The 19,247-nt window shown below is 39.2% G+C and overlaps 1 protein-coding gene across 2 annotated transcripts in view; it reads right to left on the bottom strand.

The window, feature by feature from the left end:
* The window catches only part of LOC118227463 (activating molecule in BECN1-regulated autophagy protein 1-like), a 107,800-nt gene extending 98,900 nt beyond the window's left edge, over nt 1-8,900 (bottom strand). For both annotated transcript variants that reach the window (XM_035417958.1, XM_035417959.1), the window contains exons 1-4: nt 8,664-8,900; nt 1,361-1,582; nt 623-681; nt 6-189 (exon numbers count right to left, since the gene is read on the bottom strand). In XM_035417958.1, the coding sequence (XP_035273849.1) occupies nt 6-189; nt 623-681; nt 1,361-1,495 (378 nt within the window). In that variant the 5' untranslated portion in view covers nt 1,496-1,582; nt 8,664-8,900. The remainder of the gene's footprint in view (nt 1-5; nt 190-622; nt 682-1,360; nt 1,583-8,663) is intronic.
* Between the last annotated feature and the right edge of the window lie 10,347 nt (nt 8,901-19,247).

Genomic DNA, 19,247 nt, shown 5'->3' with positions numbered 1-19,247 from the left:
CTCACATGCAGATCCCAGATGCGGACCTCTCCATCAAGGCACCCGGAGGCCACCAGTCCCAAAATGGTAGGGTGAAAGGTCACGCACCACGGGGTGCGGCGGTGGCCCACCAGGGAGTGAATGCACTTGCCCGTTTTCACCTCCGTGATGTAAATGTTGTGATTGACATGAGTAGAAGCCATTAGGGTCCTGTGCGGTACAAAGCATGAGAAAATTAAAATGGCATTGAACGCCGAAGCTTTGAAGAGTTTCTTCAGAGTTCCTTCAGCACTTCAAATGCAAAAGGTCTTCCAAATAAGGCCCTTATTTTAAAGGAAGAATAAGGACCTTCTGATAACAGGTCCATGAAAGGTTAGGGAAACTTAGGACTTTTATAAACTTTTTGGATGCCTGCTAGTTTTGGAAAACAGCATGATGTCACTAAAGTTGCAGCAGATTGGAATTTCACTGTACAGGATATGTATTCACAAAGAAGCACTCTCTCAACTTTTAATTTCCCACATTTAACATCAAGCACTTTTGTAAGCCCTCTATCTTATGTTGGGCATGGCTCCTGTACAGCTGGGCATGAACTAACTCACAGTAAAACATGAGAAGCTTTTCTACTGGATGACCTTCTTACCTGTCTGGGCTGAATGCCAGCAGGAATGTTGAGCGAGGGCTGTCCGGTAACTCTACTTTCTGTGGAATTATACAAAAACAGATTTTAAAAAATACATAACACCTTGCTCAAACATATGCGCCACCTAAACTTTGTACTCTTTTTTAAATTATGCTTATTTGAAATATGAAATATGCCCTGTACACCCAATTGAAATTATGTTCCAAGAAATGCACATGCACAACATTTCATATCACTTGAAATTGAGATCAAACCTGAACCACTATATATACCACTATTTGTGCATTTTTAAGGTGACCTGGGTAAAATAATCCATTTTCTCCTCCTCTTTACATATACCAGGCCCCCAACGTTAAGAGAATTGTGGATCATTTCTGGAGACCAAACGTTATTTAGAAAGCTACTGGACAGTCATTTTTCACATAGGAGGGTGTTGCTGCTAAAAAGCTGCACTTGACTGGCAAGTCAACAGTGATTTGAAGCTTTGAAAGGGCAACATCATTTCAGAGGCTCAATCTCTGTTTCAGTGAAATCCAAAGTGACAACAGCATAGATGTCTGAAGACTAAAAATGACCCTGAAAATACCCTTTTTGCAACCCTATGAATTTTGTAAAGTGCCTCCTGATAGGATTGGACTCTTGCTTCCATTAGGCAGCTGCCAATTTATTTTTGAGTGATGCTCCAGTACTGAAGCCCCGCCCCATGGCTCGGGGAAGGTGTGGCCACATCCACCTCACCTGGCTCTGCCATTTCATCCAGCGGGCCTTTTCCTCCACAAGCTGCTGCAGGAGGCGCTGGGACCCCTGCCCCTGGGCACCCCGCTCGCGGCCAGCCAGAATCCGCACCGAGTTCTTCTGGTGGGTGGCCTTCATCTCGACACTCCAGCCTGCCGCACCGCCGCACCTGCTTCCTCACGCCTGGGACCTCGATCCGACAGCTACACACGGGCCATGCAGGATCTGGAGCAGGCCACGGGGATGGAGGGAGTTCAGAGAGGGAGCAGGAAGAAAGAACGAGACAAGCAAATTAATTAGGGAGGGAGTGTGTGGGGTTTGTGAAGGAGAAAAAAAACAAACGGTACATAAACATAAGCAACAGTAGTAAGCCTACGTGTATGCATAAATGGCAAGTGGCGGAAAAGGTTTTTCAATCCGTCGAAGCACTGTCAGCTTTAATTAATATAGTGGGCTTCACACGGGCAATTTCCTTTCTGGGTTATTCTTGAAGCGGTCATGTTGATTTTTGTTTACAGGGGAGCTGAAGGTAAGAAGCAACGTACCCTGGTTTGGCTCTGGGTGAGAAATCTGCCCTGAATTACAGTATTGGCAAGCCAAGCACTTTGCAACCTTGCTCTCCTTATGCCAAAAGCCAAAATCCAGAAGCAGCTTGAGCAGCAGAGCAGTCAAGATTCTTGTTGACAAGGTGAAAGAAAAAAAGGGGGGAGAGAACCATTATTAAGCTCTGTAGCAAATCTGCACAGAGCAAAGGAAGGCCAAGCACACCGGACAAGATGGCCGAAAAACCAGTCTGGCCTTCTCAGTGCTTCTAGGCCGGCGTTTGCGCTTTATAGGCTATAACTGGGGAAGAAATAGGAGTATTTTAAAAGAAAGGGGCGGGGGCTTTTATGGCCCATTCTGATTATCAAGGCTGGAAAGGTATTATTTTAGGTAAGTGCATTAAAAGCCATGCTGGGTAATTCTGGTCATAGCACCTCCAGGAAACAGTATGTTGAACAATCACATCTTTATTGCGTAACATGATTTCCATTTACTCCACCTCCAGGAATTTAACGTTTCATCATTGGTCTCTGGGTTGATATTTTTCTAACAAGCCACAAAATTAAACATGCCTGCTTTTTCAAAGTATTAGATTTGCTTTGATGTTCTTCTGTCAAAATGATCATCAAACTTCAATGCAGACAACTTTTTAATTGTTCACAAACATGACATGGTATCAAATCTTAAAGGGGCAGTTCACCCAAAAATTAAGTGTCTTGTTCCATGATGTAAATTACACCCGGTAATATCTCAACCATTAATTTTTTTTTTTTTTTTTTTTAAGTAGAAGAAATAGTTTGATGCACAAATTAAGCTCTGTGGATGTCCATGAGTAAAGGTGGCAGTACATTTGGAAAGAGACGATGCTGTTCAGTTTATCGAATGCCACAAAAAATGTAAGTATATATTAGTCTGTTGTGTCAAGGTGAACTGCATCTACAAAACTCATCAAATCTCAGTAAAACTATCTGGATGGATAGACAGTACACTGGGCAACACACTTTAATTTCATTTTTGGGCAAACTGCCTCTTTAAGACTGAAAGCAGGACATGTACTGAACAAATTGGATCTACGTACATTTGCTAGCTTTAGCTACACTTGCCATTTAAGTTTTTTTGTTAACATGTTTTGTTTTTTGTTTAGTTGGTTTCTAGTTTATTGCAATTCTAGGATAAACTTGGATTGCTTGTTCATAGGGATTTTTTTTTTTTTTTTTTACTGGCTTTTGGCAGTCCATCTTGTAATCTCTGTTTGCAAAACCAAAATAAGTAATAATGAAATAAGGATGAACAGCCCTGATGACTAAACTTCTTCCCAATAAAATTTATAGGCAGAGACCACACATTCAGTATTTACATGTGTCAGGTGTTTCTAAAAAATCAAGGAACATTTCTTTTGAACTGGCACACAGCAGCGTAAACAAAGACAGCTGGCTATAAGCATCAGACCAGTCAGAGGTTGCTGTGATATTGAGGTAACTTAGCCAAATGAGATTTTCTTGGAAACATGTCTGCTGAAATGGTGAAGTTAGAGCATTTTCAGAAACTTATTCAAAAACTGTTCAATGACATTCACAAAGACCCAGGTAGGCTAAAAAAGAACTCTCATGAAAATAAGAATAAGAAGTCTCATGATAATAAAAAAACACCTGCCTGTCAGATCAGAAACACTGTTCAGGAGGCAGGTGTGGATGTGTCAGTGACTACTATCTGCAGAACTACAGAGGCTATACTGCAAGATGCAAACCACTAGCTAGTTACTGTAACTGCAAAAACAGGATGGCCAGGATACAGAGTGCCAAAAACTACCTAAAAGAGCCTGTAGAGTTCTGGAAAAAGGTTGTGCGGACTGATAAGCCCAAGATTCACTTGTATCAATAGCCGCGTTTCCACCAAAATTACCCGGAACTTTCAGTCCCAGGAACTACTTTACCAGGAACTAAAAGGTTCCTTCAGCCAATGGTTGTCTGCGTTTCCACCAGGGTCTAAAGTACCGCGAAGATTAGGCAAATTAGCCCACTGACTTATGAAAAAGCAACGTTGTCGTCGGTCCATCTGTCATATGATTTCTTCCGTAACCCCATACTACCACCGAAGTAGCCTACATTATTTTCTAATAACCGGGACAGCCCGGAGGGGTTTATTCCACTTATACAACGGGTTACCAACAATGACTATATATGGTTACTTTTGTATTTATTGATTTTCATATATCCTCTCAAACACATTCATTATGTTTTTATGCGAACATTCGCTTTCATGTCTTGACATCCGAAGCGACAGAATGCATTCACATTTATATGTATAACTGGCAACAACAGCAGAAAACATGCACACGTTGTAAACAATTTGCTGTTTGGTTACTTTCTCGTCGTCAATTGCATATAGGCTAATGGCAAAATGACAAGAATAGAACGAAAACTCGGACTTGCGTGAAAATGTAAATTAGTAGTGGTACAGCCACCGTTTGCTTTCCTTCGAAGTTACTGCTAGCCGAGCAGCGAAGTGTGCCCTCCAGTTGCGAACCATGCACCATAAATTAGTCCATAGTCTTCCTGGTCTTTTCGTGGAATTGAAAAATGGCAGTAAAATTGAGTAAAATTACGGCAGTCTGAAAAAGCTAAAGGGAAGATTACTAGAATTAACCTGTTATTTTACCCGGATAAAAAGTGCGGATGGTGATTTCCAGTTTGCTTGTACTGTATCACCAATGTTAATTATGCAGAACTACCGCATACCTCACATAACTGTATCAAACGTTTTGAGTCAATTACAACGGGCTAACAAAGAAAATCCGGAAGAAAATATTCAGCAACCGAATTAATCCGTTTGAATGTTTTGGTAGCCTACGTAATATGCTGTCCCAGCACGAATGCTTAGCATTTTATAAAACGAATACTAAAGCAAGAAAAGAACAGAAGAGCACACGTTATAATTCCAAGACGTTGACGTTGGCTATAACCAAAAGTAGGCTACTGCGCCGCATAACATACAAGTTTGATTTGAAGTTATTATGAAAATAAATTGGTTTGCCGCTGCATATTTTCAAACATGGCGGGTAATGGCGGAAAATAAATACAACACAAATGCTGCGAGTACTCGACCAATCAGAAATGTTCAGCGCTGCAAGCTCCACCCAAAAGGTTCCTGTACTTTCGGAAAGTACTACCCCCCGAGCAGGAACGTTTTGGGGGGTAAAACAAAGCCCCCAGAACTAAATTTAGACCCTAGTTCCTGCGGTGGAAACGCACTGAGTTCCTCAAAAGGTTCCTAGTTCCGGGGTATAGTTCCTGCGGTGGAAACGCGGCTAATGTGATGGAACGAGCAAAGTGTGGAGGCCAAAAGGAACTGCCCAAGATCCAAAGCATCCCCCCTCATCTGCAAAACATAGTGGCGGGGGTGTTATCATTTGGGAATCTATGGCTGATGCATGTACTGGCTCCCTTGTCTTCATTGATGATGTAACTGCTGATAGCAGCAGTAAAATGAGCAGGACAGGTGTTAAGGGGCTTTTCTTCATTATGGTGACAAATTCTTAGGTCATCAACTGAGGTCTTCGTTAGCCTATCAGGCCCTCACAAGTGCTCTCATTTTTCTCAATGATGTTACAAACCGTTGATTTTGGCCTATGTCTATGACTGTTTTTTCCCCCATGTTTCATAGCCTCATAATGGGTTTCTTGACTTTCACTGGCACAACTCTGGTCCATATGCTGATAAACACCAATAACAGACAGATATAAACCATAACATGCCCTGCATATGCAAAAATATACAGCATGACAGGGTGGTGATTAGCCAGAGGTTGAAACCCTTTTTTTTTAAAAAATGTAAATAAACAGTAATACAGTAAGAAATGATAAAGGATAAGTAAACAGGTACATACATGCAGAAATAGCCATGCACAGAATGTCAGGTTTCATCCATTAATTCATATCCGTGTACATTCCTTTATTTTTTACATTTTTCTTGCATTCATATTTATTAATTGATTTATTTATTCACTTATTTATTCATTTATTTTTATTTTTATTCATTTTGGTATTTTTGGTCCTCCCTAGCATATTTTTTATTGGTATGACGCATTTAGCTACCGATATCGTAAACAGACTGAGCTACGTCATCTACTCTAATCAACATTACTAGACTACGTTCATATTTCCAAACTTAAAAAAATACTGCATCCCTGACCACAAGAATGCGTAGCACGATATGTTGCAACCAAGATATTCACTGCATAAGAAAGCCTTTCGTTTGCATATTTAATCTTAGCTATGTGTTTTGTGAATCAAGTGTTGTAAACTGTTGCTATGGCAACTTTTCGTTTTATTTTTGGATTTCTAAGCTGACAATTTGAAAGTTTTCGCATACTGATTAATGGGGCGGTAACACTGATAGAAAACTGCTAATATTTGCTTCAGTCGGCACACTTCCGGTTGCGAAGTTAATTCGTCCTTGGCCTTCAATCAGAGTTCAACTATGTTGATGTCCTCGACAAAATTCTAAATGGGTGAGTTGGACGGATGAGCTGATTCTAGCGGTGTCATAGCATTGGGTGCTGTATGACACACCTGTACAAGATTACAGACACAACATTTTAAAAAGATGCAGCTTGGTTTCGAGTCAGCAGAAAAAAAGGACTTTGTGGTAATAACCATTTCTGTAACGTTACAAATTTTTTAATTTAGCTGGCGATACTAGCCGATGGAAGTTCATTGCTGAATTCAATGTATCACAGCCGAATTGTACCCACTAAGCTGGCTATCTACCATTCGGTTTTGATACATTAAATAAGATACATTTTGATACATTAAATAAGATAATGAGCAAAAACTTTATGACTTCTACAGAAATGTACGTTAGTTGCTAAAAACTATATATTTTACTCAGAAAATGGAACTTCAGTATTATCAAGAAGAAAGAGACCAGGATGTATTTAACAAAGTTGCTTACTGAGTTAGCTGAATAACTGCGCTGGGTAAAACCCTGAACAGTAATTTTAACTTCAGTTTATGTCCAGATTTGGGAGGATTCTGGTTTTTACTCAGTGCGGTTTTCAAGATAACTCAGTAATCCATCTTTGTGTCTCCAGCAGTGCAGTCCAGGCGAAGCTCTGCCAATATGTTTAAGGTTAGGTGCAGAAGTTAAACAATATTAAGGATTCCTTTACTCACTGGATGCGAAAAACAGGCAGGCAGATGTCCTATTCTTAAATTGACCAAAGATTTATAAGCAAAATTAAATCAAAGCAACTAGGGAAAGTACAGTGTAGTATTCTTAAATACGCTTGTAAACATACATATAAACAAAAAACGCATTCAGTGTACAAAGCTAAAAATACAGATCAGTAAGAATAAATATAGAACACATGCATTGAGTAAACTGTAGCCTGCACGTGAACTCAAGCTATACAAAGTGACGTCGCAAAAAGAAAATACATGCATCAAGTAAAGGATTGAGAGCATAAAAACTACAAAATACACAGACGTTGAGAAAATATACGTTAGAAAACATGATGCAAAACAGTGTTCAGCAAATTACCCTTAAAGAGCAGCGTACAGTGCATTGCATCGCAATAGCCAGCACGTGGAATCGTATTACTATACAAAGTGACGTAACTAGGAATGACTACAGGTCATGTAAGTTTGTCCCAACAATCTTGTAATGACACCGACATAATATAATCAACAGCTGTCTTGAAAACAATTATTTACAATCGTGGAGAAAGTCCAGTCCTAATTACAAATAAGATGTCACTATAAATCTGAAGTTAATTAACGTTAGCTACGTACCTTTTTAATAAGAGGTGATTTTTAAGATTTGCTAGAACCACTTAGTCCATATTGATATTACAAGTAGCTAGACAAATTAGCTTGGATTAAAAAAGGAACAGAAACTAGTTCTGACAACGAATGTGCAAGCCAGTGAAATAGAGGCCTTGGCGTGCTAATGTTCGTCAGCTAGCTACGTGTGTAAAACGGTTAGCGAGCGAACGCTAACGTTAGCTTGTTCGATTCCTCGCGTTTTGACTCTAATCGCTAGCCTGCTACCTGATATAAACTAGCGTAGCAAGGTAGTTGGCGACAATTCGTCGTATCACGCAACTGTTCCAGAAACAGTAGAGTATATGAACATATACCTAGCTATTCAGCCAATGTTTCTACCTGATGGTGGCTAACACCAGCTTATCCAAACGAATATCGAACCCGTTAACACTCGCTAGCGTTAGTAGACTAACGTTAGTTAACTGGCCAGCAGCACAGTGGCTATGAGTATACAGCTAGCTACGTTTTTACAACATAATGTAGTTTTGAGCTAGCTAACGATAGTTAGTTACATGTAATGTAATGGTAACGTAGTATAATCAAACCCAAAACATCGCCGGGTAACGTTCACGGTTAGCTAGCTGTCTAGCTTGCGGTGAACCATTAAGACAACTATTGGGAACCTATCAGAAAACAGTGGACGACAGACGTTACATAGCGAGCACTAGCTAGCCAAGTTAGCGAACACGATAGCTACTGAATTATTGCAGGCATAGCTAGTGCTAATTCCGCCAAGAGCTAATATTGCCCTGCAGTAACGACGAACAACGATATACATCCAGAATATTGAAATCTAATTAAATACATCGTAATAAATTGTAGAACGTCACCAAATTACTCTAAAAAGTTAATGGAAACTGAGAAGTAACTAGCTAGCTCACCAGTACGCCCGGTAGCTAGTTAAGACTACAACAAACCCACCCAAAGGCCGTGGCCTACCTTGTTTCTGTATTTTTGTTGGAAATAGTCGTAGACGAAGCTGGCTAACTAACGTTAGCTCCGTAGCCTCGCTATAAACGAAGTTCAAATGTGGTTTCTGATGCTATCGACCAAGAACGGTTTCCCTAATGGCTTTATTAATGTCGTCTTCGGTTCCGATTTTTAATTTTCTTTTCCAAACCATTAGGGTTACTGCTTTTGGACAGCACAGGATACATTCAAATAGACAGACAGCACAAGAAGCTCCCAGATCGTTGTTAATCGAGAATCGAGAGCAAGGATCGGTTCAGCTTCAGCTGCGTTTATTCAGCTTGTAGCTTATTATGTTAGGTGGATTGATGTTGCTGTTTTCTGCTAAATAATCAGTTGCTATTTAGTACAATTAGAGTTGATTGTACAGTAATGGAATACCTTTTTAATATTATCAAAAGAATACGTGGAAATAAATCTAATGGCAGCCTACTTAAGGCTAGTCACAAGTCAGTGTATTTTGTTGATGTTTTTGTAGATTTTTTATTATTAGCTACCTATGAAATATGTAAAGTCAACTCTATGCACCACTTAGGTTTCTTGCCTTTCTCATGCCTGTGTGGGCTCTGTGTCACTGTTGTACTTATGCTGCCATAGTAAACCCATGGTGTGGGTTATAATTCTACTCGTAGTACCTTTGTTTTTCAGCCATGGAATGCCAACTTTGATTGCTTCATGAAACCTGTCAGAAACTAAATGGCTTTGTATTTGTGAACCCACACCTTCTGCCAGCCAGAAGAGGATACCCCCCCCCCCCCCCCCCCCCCCCCCATGACTTGAGTCAGTGTCTCCCTTAGTGATGTAATGGTCAGAAATGGTCTTGCTATCGAATATTACCAAGTAATGACTAACACACAATGCATTTTGTTTTATGGTTCCCTTTATTTTCATAATATTTCATCCTCACTACTAGTGCATCAGTAGTCTCCACTCCATATTGTTTGTTAAATTATTGATCAAAATCACAGCAAATTCTCTGTCTCCTGCAAAGATAAACAAGCATTACTGATATCATTGATTGTTTCATATATGTTTTCTATTTTCTATGTTTTTCAAGTTTTTGTAGCAAATAATCACCTGTTTTTGTGGGTATGTATTTGAATTTGCGAGACTTCCTGTGTAATTTGTAAGAACATCATGAAATGTCCGGCCTGTTGTGATTTGGCAATGCAGCTCTGCGAAGCAGTCATCCAGTTCTAGATTAAAGCTCATCTGACAATAATTTGAACCCTTTTTCACCTATTGGTGCCTTCAAAATGTAAAGTGGAGCAAGATAAACAAAGTAGCAAAGTTGTATCATTACCAACCTGCTTCTTGGTTGATTGCAGGGCAAAGTTATTAAATGTGATTTTTTTAATGAAGTGTTTTATGATTCCCATGTAGTTCAGAAGTTGTAAATCATATAATTATATGGTTCCAGAATTAGTTGATAAGCATTAGTAATCTGTTCAGCTGTTGCTCAATGCCTATTGCCAAAGACTACCAAAGACCTTTTGACCCTTATGCTGCATGGGCTGTCACAACATTCCCTTTTCCTTTGTATTGGACTGCTGGATTGTAAAATTCAGTGATATATCTTCACAAGCTTAGTGGTAGTGCATTTTCAGTTACAAATTTTGAGTTTTTGTTTGTTGTCTTATTTTTGCACCCAGTATCAGAAGACATAAAATGATCCACTGGCTATTCACTTACATGGTCATGTGACACAGTCACCATTTTTCTTTTTTACCTGGACGCAGAACAGTCTGTAGTGTAAAGCAGTTCAGATTAATGTGATTTTACTCAAAACATGTTAAAATTGAAACATCCCTCCCCATCTACTATTTATCCACTTGCCAAGTGGGCAATCTGACCCCCCATCACCACTTTTCTGCCCATTGGAGGGGGGAAACGGACCTGAAACATTTAATTAAATTAATATTTAACATTTTATCCATGCTCCAACTGACCTCCACTACACTGTGGACTTTGGACCAGTTCTTTCGTCATGGCGCCAGATCACCTGTAAAGGCATATCCCACTGATCCCTACCAGGAGAGTGCATGGTCAGCTTGCACAGCCTTACAGAAAAGCTTTATTTCACCCACCTGGGGGACAGTACGGACAACTCGATGGTACTAAAAATGTCTTGGTTCACATTTTATGGTTTTTCACAAGGTACACATTTTTCTCAAGGACCTATAGCTTCCACCAGTTTGGATTTTCCATGATTTCAAATTTCTGAAAGACATTCAAAAGGTTGCTCTTTCAATAAACCTTGACCAAACTGCATTTGGCATGTTGCATCAATGGACCTACTTCTATACATGTATTACTTTTCTTGTGGTTATTTAGGAAGATGATTAAATAATGGGCCAGTGAACTTTCAGTGGGCCTGCTTATCACAATAATGCTTGTAAATTCCTACTTGGCTTGGCCTAAATGTATTAAATTTGATAAACAGATTTACACACATAAAAACTTTAATTCAAAGCATGTGCTCAGTCCAATGCATGGTGATGCTATGGAGCACCATATTGTGATCTAAACATCACAGGTTCACGTCCTGGGTAGGACACTGCCGTTGTACCCTCGAGCAAGGAACTTAACCTGCATTGCCTTAGTATATATCCAACTGTATAAATGGATGCAATGCAAATGCTATGTAAAAGTTGTATAAGTCGGTCTGGATAAGAGCATCTGCTAAATGCCTGTAATGTAATATTTAAAAAAATAATAAAAAATCACTATAAATCATTGGTTCTTAGTCTAAATTTCTGTCCTACAGTAGTTATCAACTTCCTTTTTTGTCAAATGTATGTGTGCCCAAAGTGTCCCTGCCATCATGGCTGCTATTTTGGAATATTTTTTTCATGCATTTTTCTCATGTTCTTTTCTCAGTTTTGGCCGAACCATATGGGTAATCATTGTGAAACTTGGCATACTAATAGAAGGTGGGTCCAAATGACCACTGGGTAATTTCTGCATTGAATGGACACTTGATGATGTTATAAGGGCAGAGTAAGTCTGTAATATAAGAGGAAACCAGCCCAAAACAAAAAGTAAAAACTTAAAATGGATCCTAAAATAGACTGGAAGCCAATACAAGGATGCTAAGATGTGGTCCATCTTCTTAGTGCTATTAAGTAATCAAGTAGCGGAATTTTGCACCAGCTGAAAACGTGACAAGAGTGACTCATTGATACCTGCATAGAGAGAGTTACAATAATTTAGTTGAGAAGAGACGAAGGCATGATTGACCTTCTCTATATCATAGATATCATGGAAGGAGAGAAATTATTTGATCTTGGCAGTGGCTCTAAGCTGGATGACGCTCCTTTTAACAAGATAACCCCCACATTTCTTGCATGCAATTTAATTAGAGGAGAGAGATTATCTAAATTTTCTGCTAAAGGATTTAGGTGGGCCAAATAAAATGACTTCAGATTTGGAGTCATTTAGTTTGAGGAAGCTGTTGGCCATACAGCTCTTAATCTCCATCAGATATCAGATTATCATTTAGGCTCTGCAGGGAGTGGAAATCATTGGGCTTCTAGGGGAGGTAGATTTGGGTGTCATCTGCACAACAATGAAAAGAGACATTGTACTTGCGGCTGATATGTCCCTGAGGGAGAATATATAAAGAAAAGAGAATAGGCCCCAAGATGGACCCTTGAGGGACCCCACAGATGATGGATGCAGTGGAAGAGAAATGATTACCAATGTTTTCCTGAATTCCTGAGGTAGGAAATAAACCAATTTATTGCTGTACCCTGAAGGCCAATCATATACTCAAGACGATGAGTTCGATGAGTATTTTGTGGTCAACAGTGTCGAAGGTGGAACTTAGATCAAATAGGATTAAAATGTCACAACTGACAGCATCGACCACAAATAGCAGGTAATTTGTCAACTTCAGGAGGGCAGACACTGTTATGAAGGGGTCTGAAACCAGACTCAAACCATTCAAAAATGTCATTATTGTTCAGGAAAGACAGAAATTGGGAGAGTGTGTCTGTCTCCAGGATTCTGGAAAAGAAAGACCGTTTAGAAATAGGATGCAACTTGGTAAGTGTTCTGGAGTCAAGGGTGGGCTTCTTCAGATAGGGCTGAACAACTGTGTGTACAAAGCAAGCAGGAACATTGGCAGTGGCTAAACAAGGGTTAATAAAAGGATAACGTCAAGCAGAGAGGCTGCGGACTTCATGACATCATGAAATACAAGATGTGATAAGGAAGAGAGAGAAACTGGTTCAAACTTGAAGACCATGGAGCATTCCACATATGAAGAGGAGTCAGAACCAGAGGGAATGATATTAGATCTAATATTCTCAAACTTAATATAAAAAATAATGTAAAAGATCTTCACACAATTCAGTGGAGACAACAACACGAAGGGCGACAGGGGGGTTAAGTATAGAAATGATGGCAGTTTTTGGAAAAGATGTCTGAAAAATATATGCCCTTGCTTTTGTGACAGCTTCTTGGAAAGTGGCCAGACTATCTTTAAGAATCTCATAAGACACTTCCAGTTTATCTTGTTTCCATTTCCGCTCTGCTTTCCTACATTCTTGCCAAAGTGCCTGGGTAGTTTCATTAAGCCATGGCTGGACCTTGGGTGTGGGCAATTTCAGTTTAATTGGGGCAATGGAAGCAAGCTGGAAAGGAAAGGGATAATGAGTTTTTCTGCACTCAGCTCAGGAGAAGGAGCTACGATAGCACTTGTTAGGGGGGCCTTAAATTAAACTGTGGAAATTGCATATATTTATATTTTTCAGTGAAACACATTTCCTTGTGTTCATTTCATTGATCTGATTACATTTAGACTTTTATCATATATAATAAGATGAAAGGGCTTTCACTGCACACATGAATTATTTAACAGGATTCAATTCAGACACCTTACTTTTAAAAACATTTTTTACCATGACACTATTTGTTCTGTTTTCTTTCAACAAAACATAAATATTATTCAATATTACTGCTTTAATATTTCACTGTAATTTTGCCATAATATTTAATCCCAAACAGGATATTCCCCTGTATTATGTTTCCTCAAACACATTATTTACTATGATTTACACTGACTGAGCATGATTTACCTTAATTTACAACAATGTTACATGGTGATGAATTTTGCTGCCCCAGTCCATACCGGAATCACCAGCAGGTGATCAGGAATGGATTCAGTTCGCACACCATATTTCCCATTACTTTCTTTACTTCTTTACAGTTTCGCTATTTGCAATGATTTAATAATAATAATAATAATAATAAAATAAGTTATAAATAAAATACCAGTTACCATGCTTTACCACAATTTACCATGGTTTCCAACTATTTACTTTTTTTTTTTTTTTTTTACCATGGTTGACCATGATTTACCACATTTTACAGCGATTTGCCCTTATTTTGCTACAATGTTGCAGTGGTAGTGAATTTTCTGCCCTCTGCTGGTGATCCTGTGCACATCTAGATCACCAGCCGGTAATTAGGACAATATTCCATTCAGGCACCATATTTCCCAGTACTTTTTTCTTCATTTTTACCACAACATTATTTTTTAAATAATTTGCCCAAATTTACCAGTATTTACCTTCATTATCTATAATTAATTCCATTTTACTCAGAATGGTCATAATTTACCCTGACTTACAATAATTTACCTTCATTCACCACAGTGTTACATTGTCTGCCCTCTGCTGCTGATCCTGTGTTGCTCTCTTTCCAGCCTTCGATTTGGAACCTTAATCAGCTGCTGATGGCCAGATTTACAATAAATCCATGCATGTGCCTATGGAATCATGGTTGTTTTACAGGACTTTGAGCATAGCCTGTTTGTCATTGCCTACAGCTCAAATGATTAGATTCGTGAAAAATACCCCACTTTCATTCACAATGTTTCAACTTCTTCTATTCCCTCTGTCCAACTCTCCCTGCTATGATATTCTGGCTGAACAAACATGGCACACAGAGGCCAGTCTCAGCATGACCACAAAGTAGGTGCCTTACCTCAATAGCCTGAAATGATGCTATTTTAAAGCTGCCGTCATTTTGAGACGTGAAAGTGTTAAATAATTTGCACAACAAGGGCTCACCATGTGACTAATTTATTTAAGATACATCTTCTGTGTTACCCTTTTGTACTTCGTGGGGTAATTTTTGGTTTTAGCCAAGAAGACTGGGCCATGGCCCACCAGGGTATTTCCTGTCTGGGTTTACTACAGTATGTGGTAGTGCCTTGGTGGTTAAGCAAATATCTGTCATTGTGAAAGTAGAACTGAGAAGTTGTGCACTAACATCGGCAGCTTGTCCCATCTTGTGACTGTGGAGAGATGACTTTGCATCTGAACTTGATTTGCTACTTGGCCATGTTTTATTAGTTTTGCTACTCAGTTCAATTAATTTTATTAGTATAGACACAGATAGAAATACAAGCACTAGTATCCATCCATCCATTATCTATACCTACTTATCCTGGGCAGGGTCACGGGGGGTGCTGGAGTCTATCCCAGCGGGCATTGGGCAAGAGGCAGGGCACACACACCATTCACTCACACACTCATACCTATGGGCAAATTTACAGTGGGAGGAAACCGGAAACAAACGCGGACACAGGGAGAACACGCAAACTCCACACAGAAAGGCCCCAGGCCGAATTCAAACCCAGCACCTTCTTGCTGTGAGGTGACAGTGCTACCCACTGCACCAAGTAAGTAATATTCTGTGTTAGCCAGAGTTTGAAAAAGAAAGTTTTTTTGTGATGGTATCTGTTCAAATATGTACAGCTCGATGGCAAAGAACCCCCTCCTTCAGGAAACTCAGTTCCTCTTTCTCTATGACCCTTTGGTGAACCCACAGACAAAGTTCAAAAGTTCTGTACCTTCAGCTATCAGGTTCTGTCCAGGTTAAATAAGCAAGAAGACAAGTCTTGGGTCCAGGAAGGTGAGCTGGCTCTGTTGGTACTGACAGTAGTGTCCCGGAATCATCTGGAGAATGTGCCTCTCCATTATGGATGAATGGGATTCTCGATTGTCACTCATCTGCTCAGTGTGTGGCCATTATCTGTTGTCCTTCCTCGGTGTCTTTCTTGATGAGATCCTGAACATGATGATGATGTGCTCAATAAAAATCTAAAAGTCAGCTCTTGGTCTCTGTTCATTCCAGTCGAGGTTCTCTCTCATGTCAGAGTCTAAAAAACTATGTTATGAAACAATGCATGTCCTTTAAAAACCTTCTCCAAACCACCACATTGTCACCCAGCGGTACTTGGAGAAGACCAAACCAGGTGTTTAAGGCGGGTTCATTGTTGTTCTTAATCTTTAGAAAACCTGGGTCAAATACGTACTTGTTTTGGATTCAAATACTTTTCTGTGCTCAATTGATCTTGCCTGGTGTAATTGACCCTGCCAATATGACCAGGAGGTGGGGTTTGCACTTTTTGAGAGTATTTCATTGGTTCCAATAGACCAGACAAGATGAGTATGCAAAGAAAAGTATTTTAATTCAAAACAAATATGTATTTGACCCAGGTCTGATCTTTTAGTCAAGGCTTGCTTGGCCACAAAGAGAGTGCTATGACACCACCTGCTGGAACTATCTTGCCTTCACAAATTGCCTGTCCAACGCTTTCCTATCTTTTAGCGCAGGAATATGTTTGTCTGTATATACAGCTTTACCAGTAGACAAATTTTATTTTAACATGTTCTGAAAATGAAAAATATGATTAGAGAAATAGGATAAATTCAAAAATCTTCATTTATTACAACATCATGTAACATACCCCTAGTAATATTTTTTCATAAGTACATTAACATTTTTTATATGAATTTGGGTGAAAAGCCTAATTATAAGGTTTTGGGGCTGCTCATCCAACTAAGATTCTGTGTTCAGGTTACATGGATGTATTGCAGTGTAGTTTCTGGTAATCTGTACTGATTGTGTTATTGCTAGTAGTGGCCATCGGTCCGGTAGGGTGCTGCATAATTGGCCGAGGGAAGAGAGGATTCAATTGGGAAAATTTCTATCATCTCGTTGCACTCCAGCAGCACCTCTGATTGATCAGACACCAGCAGTCTGCTTGTACCAGCTGAAGTGTACTTCTCCATTGCAGTGAATGCAGCATGAAAAGCAGCATGCCAATGCCAAGACAGGTTTACTTATTGCCACACAGCCAATACTGCTACTTTGAAATTCCAATGTAAAAATAAAGTAAAAGTTAAAAAAATAAAATAAAAGTGCATCAGCAGACCTTCAACGTTGATGTTATTAAATTAATATAAGCACATTATAGTCACATAATGCTCAAAACCACCAGGTTTAGCCAGTTCTCCTCATCTGCCTCTAGGCGAGTAATAAAATAATTTTTATTTGCAATGCAGAACTGTGCATGTTTTATCAACATTATGTAAAACAGTGGATACATGTACTCTTCTTTCTCTACACTGACACTTGGAGAATATTCACGGCAAAGATCACACACACATATGAGACAAATGCATGCAGTTACATTGTCCAATTACCTAGATTTATTTAAATCAACAAAATTTAATTGGCAAAACGTGTTTTAGAATAAAACTAATTTGTGTTTTATATACAACTTTAATGTCTTTATTGTCTTCAAAAATGTAAAGTTGCTTTGTGACTGTGATGTTCACACTGCAGCTGGACATTGCTGCATGTACATATGAAGCAGTGTTAACTTGTAAATGTAAAATGTAAAATGTAAAATGTAAAGGCACATACACTGTCACAACCCGATGTGTTGTCACAAACGGAGTATGTTACAAAGTATTTTATAGTCATGGCATTTACTGGAAGCAGCGCATTAAATGTGGCAAAAATTAATTATTGAGTTAAAAGATTCAAATATCATTATACATATTGACTAAAATTAACAATTTATATTAAAATTAACAATAAATATTATTATTTATACCATTGAATGTTAAGACTGGCAAGCAATATCTACAGCAAGCTAACATTTTTTATGAAACACAATATAAAATAATTTATTTAGACTGCTGCTCCCCTCGTGTGTGTGTAAATCTTTGTGGACCTTCACCCAGCGTTTAGTAAGAGCAATAGAATCTAATGAGCAATAGATTGGTTGTTAAGATTCAGGCACAGTGAAATTTGGAGAGGCTGGTTTCAGACCCTGGGGCAGTCAGAGAGACCGGGGCCTCATACATAAAATGGTCGTATGCACAGATTTGATCATAAATAATACTCATGCCTAGTCGTACCTCTATGCTAGCTCCAAACCATGCATACAAACTATTCCATGTTGCGGTTCAGCAGTATTGCTGGCATGAGACACGCTTTACCCTTCCTATCTCTCAATAGCCTTGTTATTGAGCAAGTGTATGGGACAGTAAATGCACCAGTTCAGTTGTTTAAAAGCGACAGCAATATTGTAATAATGTGAGAATGTCCAGAGGCCATGGTATTGGACGTTTAGACCATAAATGCAGTACCCTCCTCCTTCCATGACTTTTTATAAATATGTGGGCTTAAAATCTCAGTTTTTTAATTCTAATATATCGACTCAGTAAAGAAACACAAGCAGTTCGTGCAAGTTTCTTCACAAAACCCTGCACCAAAAAAACAAGTAGCAGGTGTTGGTGCGAATATGTCCTCTAGAGCGCTATTCAGAAATGGCAGGCGCTTTGATATATGAATTTATCGGTCGAACGCCATCGAAACTCGTAAATAAGCGGGGATGAATAGCCCTGGGGCGTTTATAGAAATACGTTTTTTAGGTTTGTAAATCCGCGCAGATGAAACTGAGACTTTATATAAGTAATTTCTTCCGTCATAACGATTATATATATACTTTAATTGTGTCCTTTATTTCAAGAAAATAGTTTTGCAACATATGCAAACAAATTAGGTTGCTGTGGATGCAGAAATAGATGCTGTACCCGGTCAAGCCTGGTGCCGCTGGGTGTCAGTCTTGGCAGGAAGTAGGCCTACAACGCAGCCTTCCTAGTTTTAAACAGTCTTATTTTTTACAGTCTCTGTTTTAAACCAACAGAAGCTACCCTGCCCGACAAAGTATGCCTACGAAACGTGTTTGAAATCTATGGCAGGTGATAGCACGAGCAACTAGGAAAAATAAAATGGAAATCGCATTACGGGTGTAAAATATTAACTCATTTTACACATGACTATGAAAACCTAGCCTAGATGTGTGAGCTATTCCCAGTCAAAGGACCATGGTGCGCAAGCACTTTTGGAAGACCTTGTGAGGGAGCAATAGCTACAACGCGAGAGCGTTTGATTTCCGAGTAGACGATGGGAATGGATGTCTCATGGGTCAAAACTGTTTACCCATAGCCATCCTGTCACAGCTTTCCAAATATTTAGTTTTGCTGGATACAGTACGGCTGATGTAACAAAACAAAAGTTGTGCTCTTGCCTATACCCCAATATATCACATTTCTGTCATTTTGCTTCCATTGTGTGGAATAATAAAAGTGAAATAATAAGTATGATGTCACCATAGGATAATAGACGGTCTTCATCGGGTGGAGTCGTAAAGCTCGTTCACAAGCGCACACTTTTTATCGCCCT

This window comes from Anguilla anguilla, chromosome 5 (assembly GCF_013347855.1).
Source record: "Anguilla anguilla isolate fAngAng1 chromosome 5, fAngAng1.pri, whole genome shotgun sequence".
NCBI classification, from domain to species: Eukaryota; Metazoa; Chordata; class Actinopteri; order Anguilliformes; family Anguillidae; genus Anguilla; species Anguilla anguilla.
The sequence above is the reverse complement of the archived record's forward strand: the minus strand, read 5'-3'. Positions and strand labels throughout refer to the sequence as shown.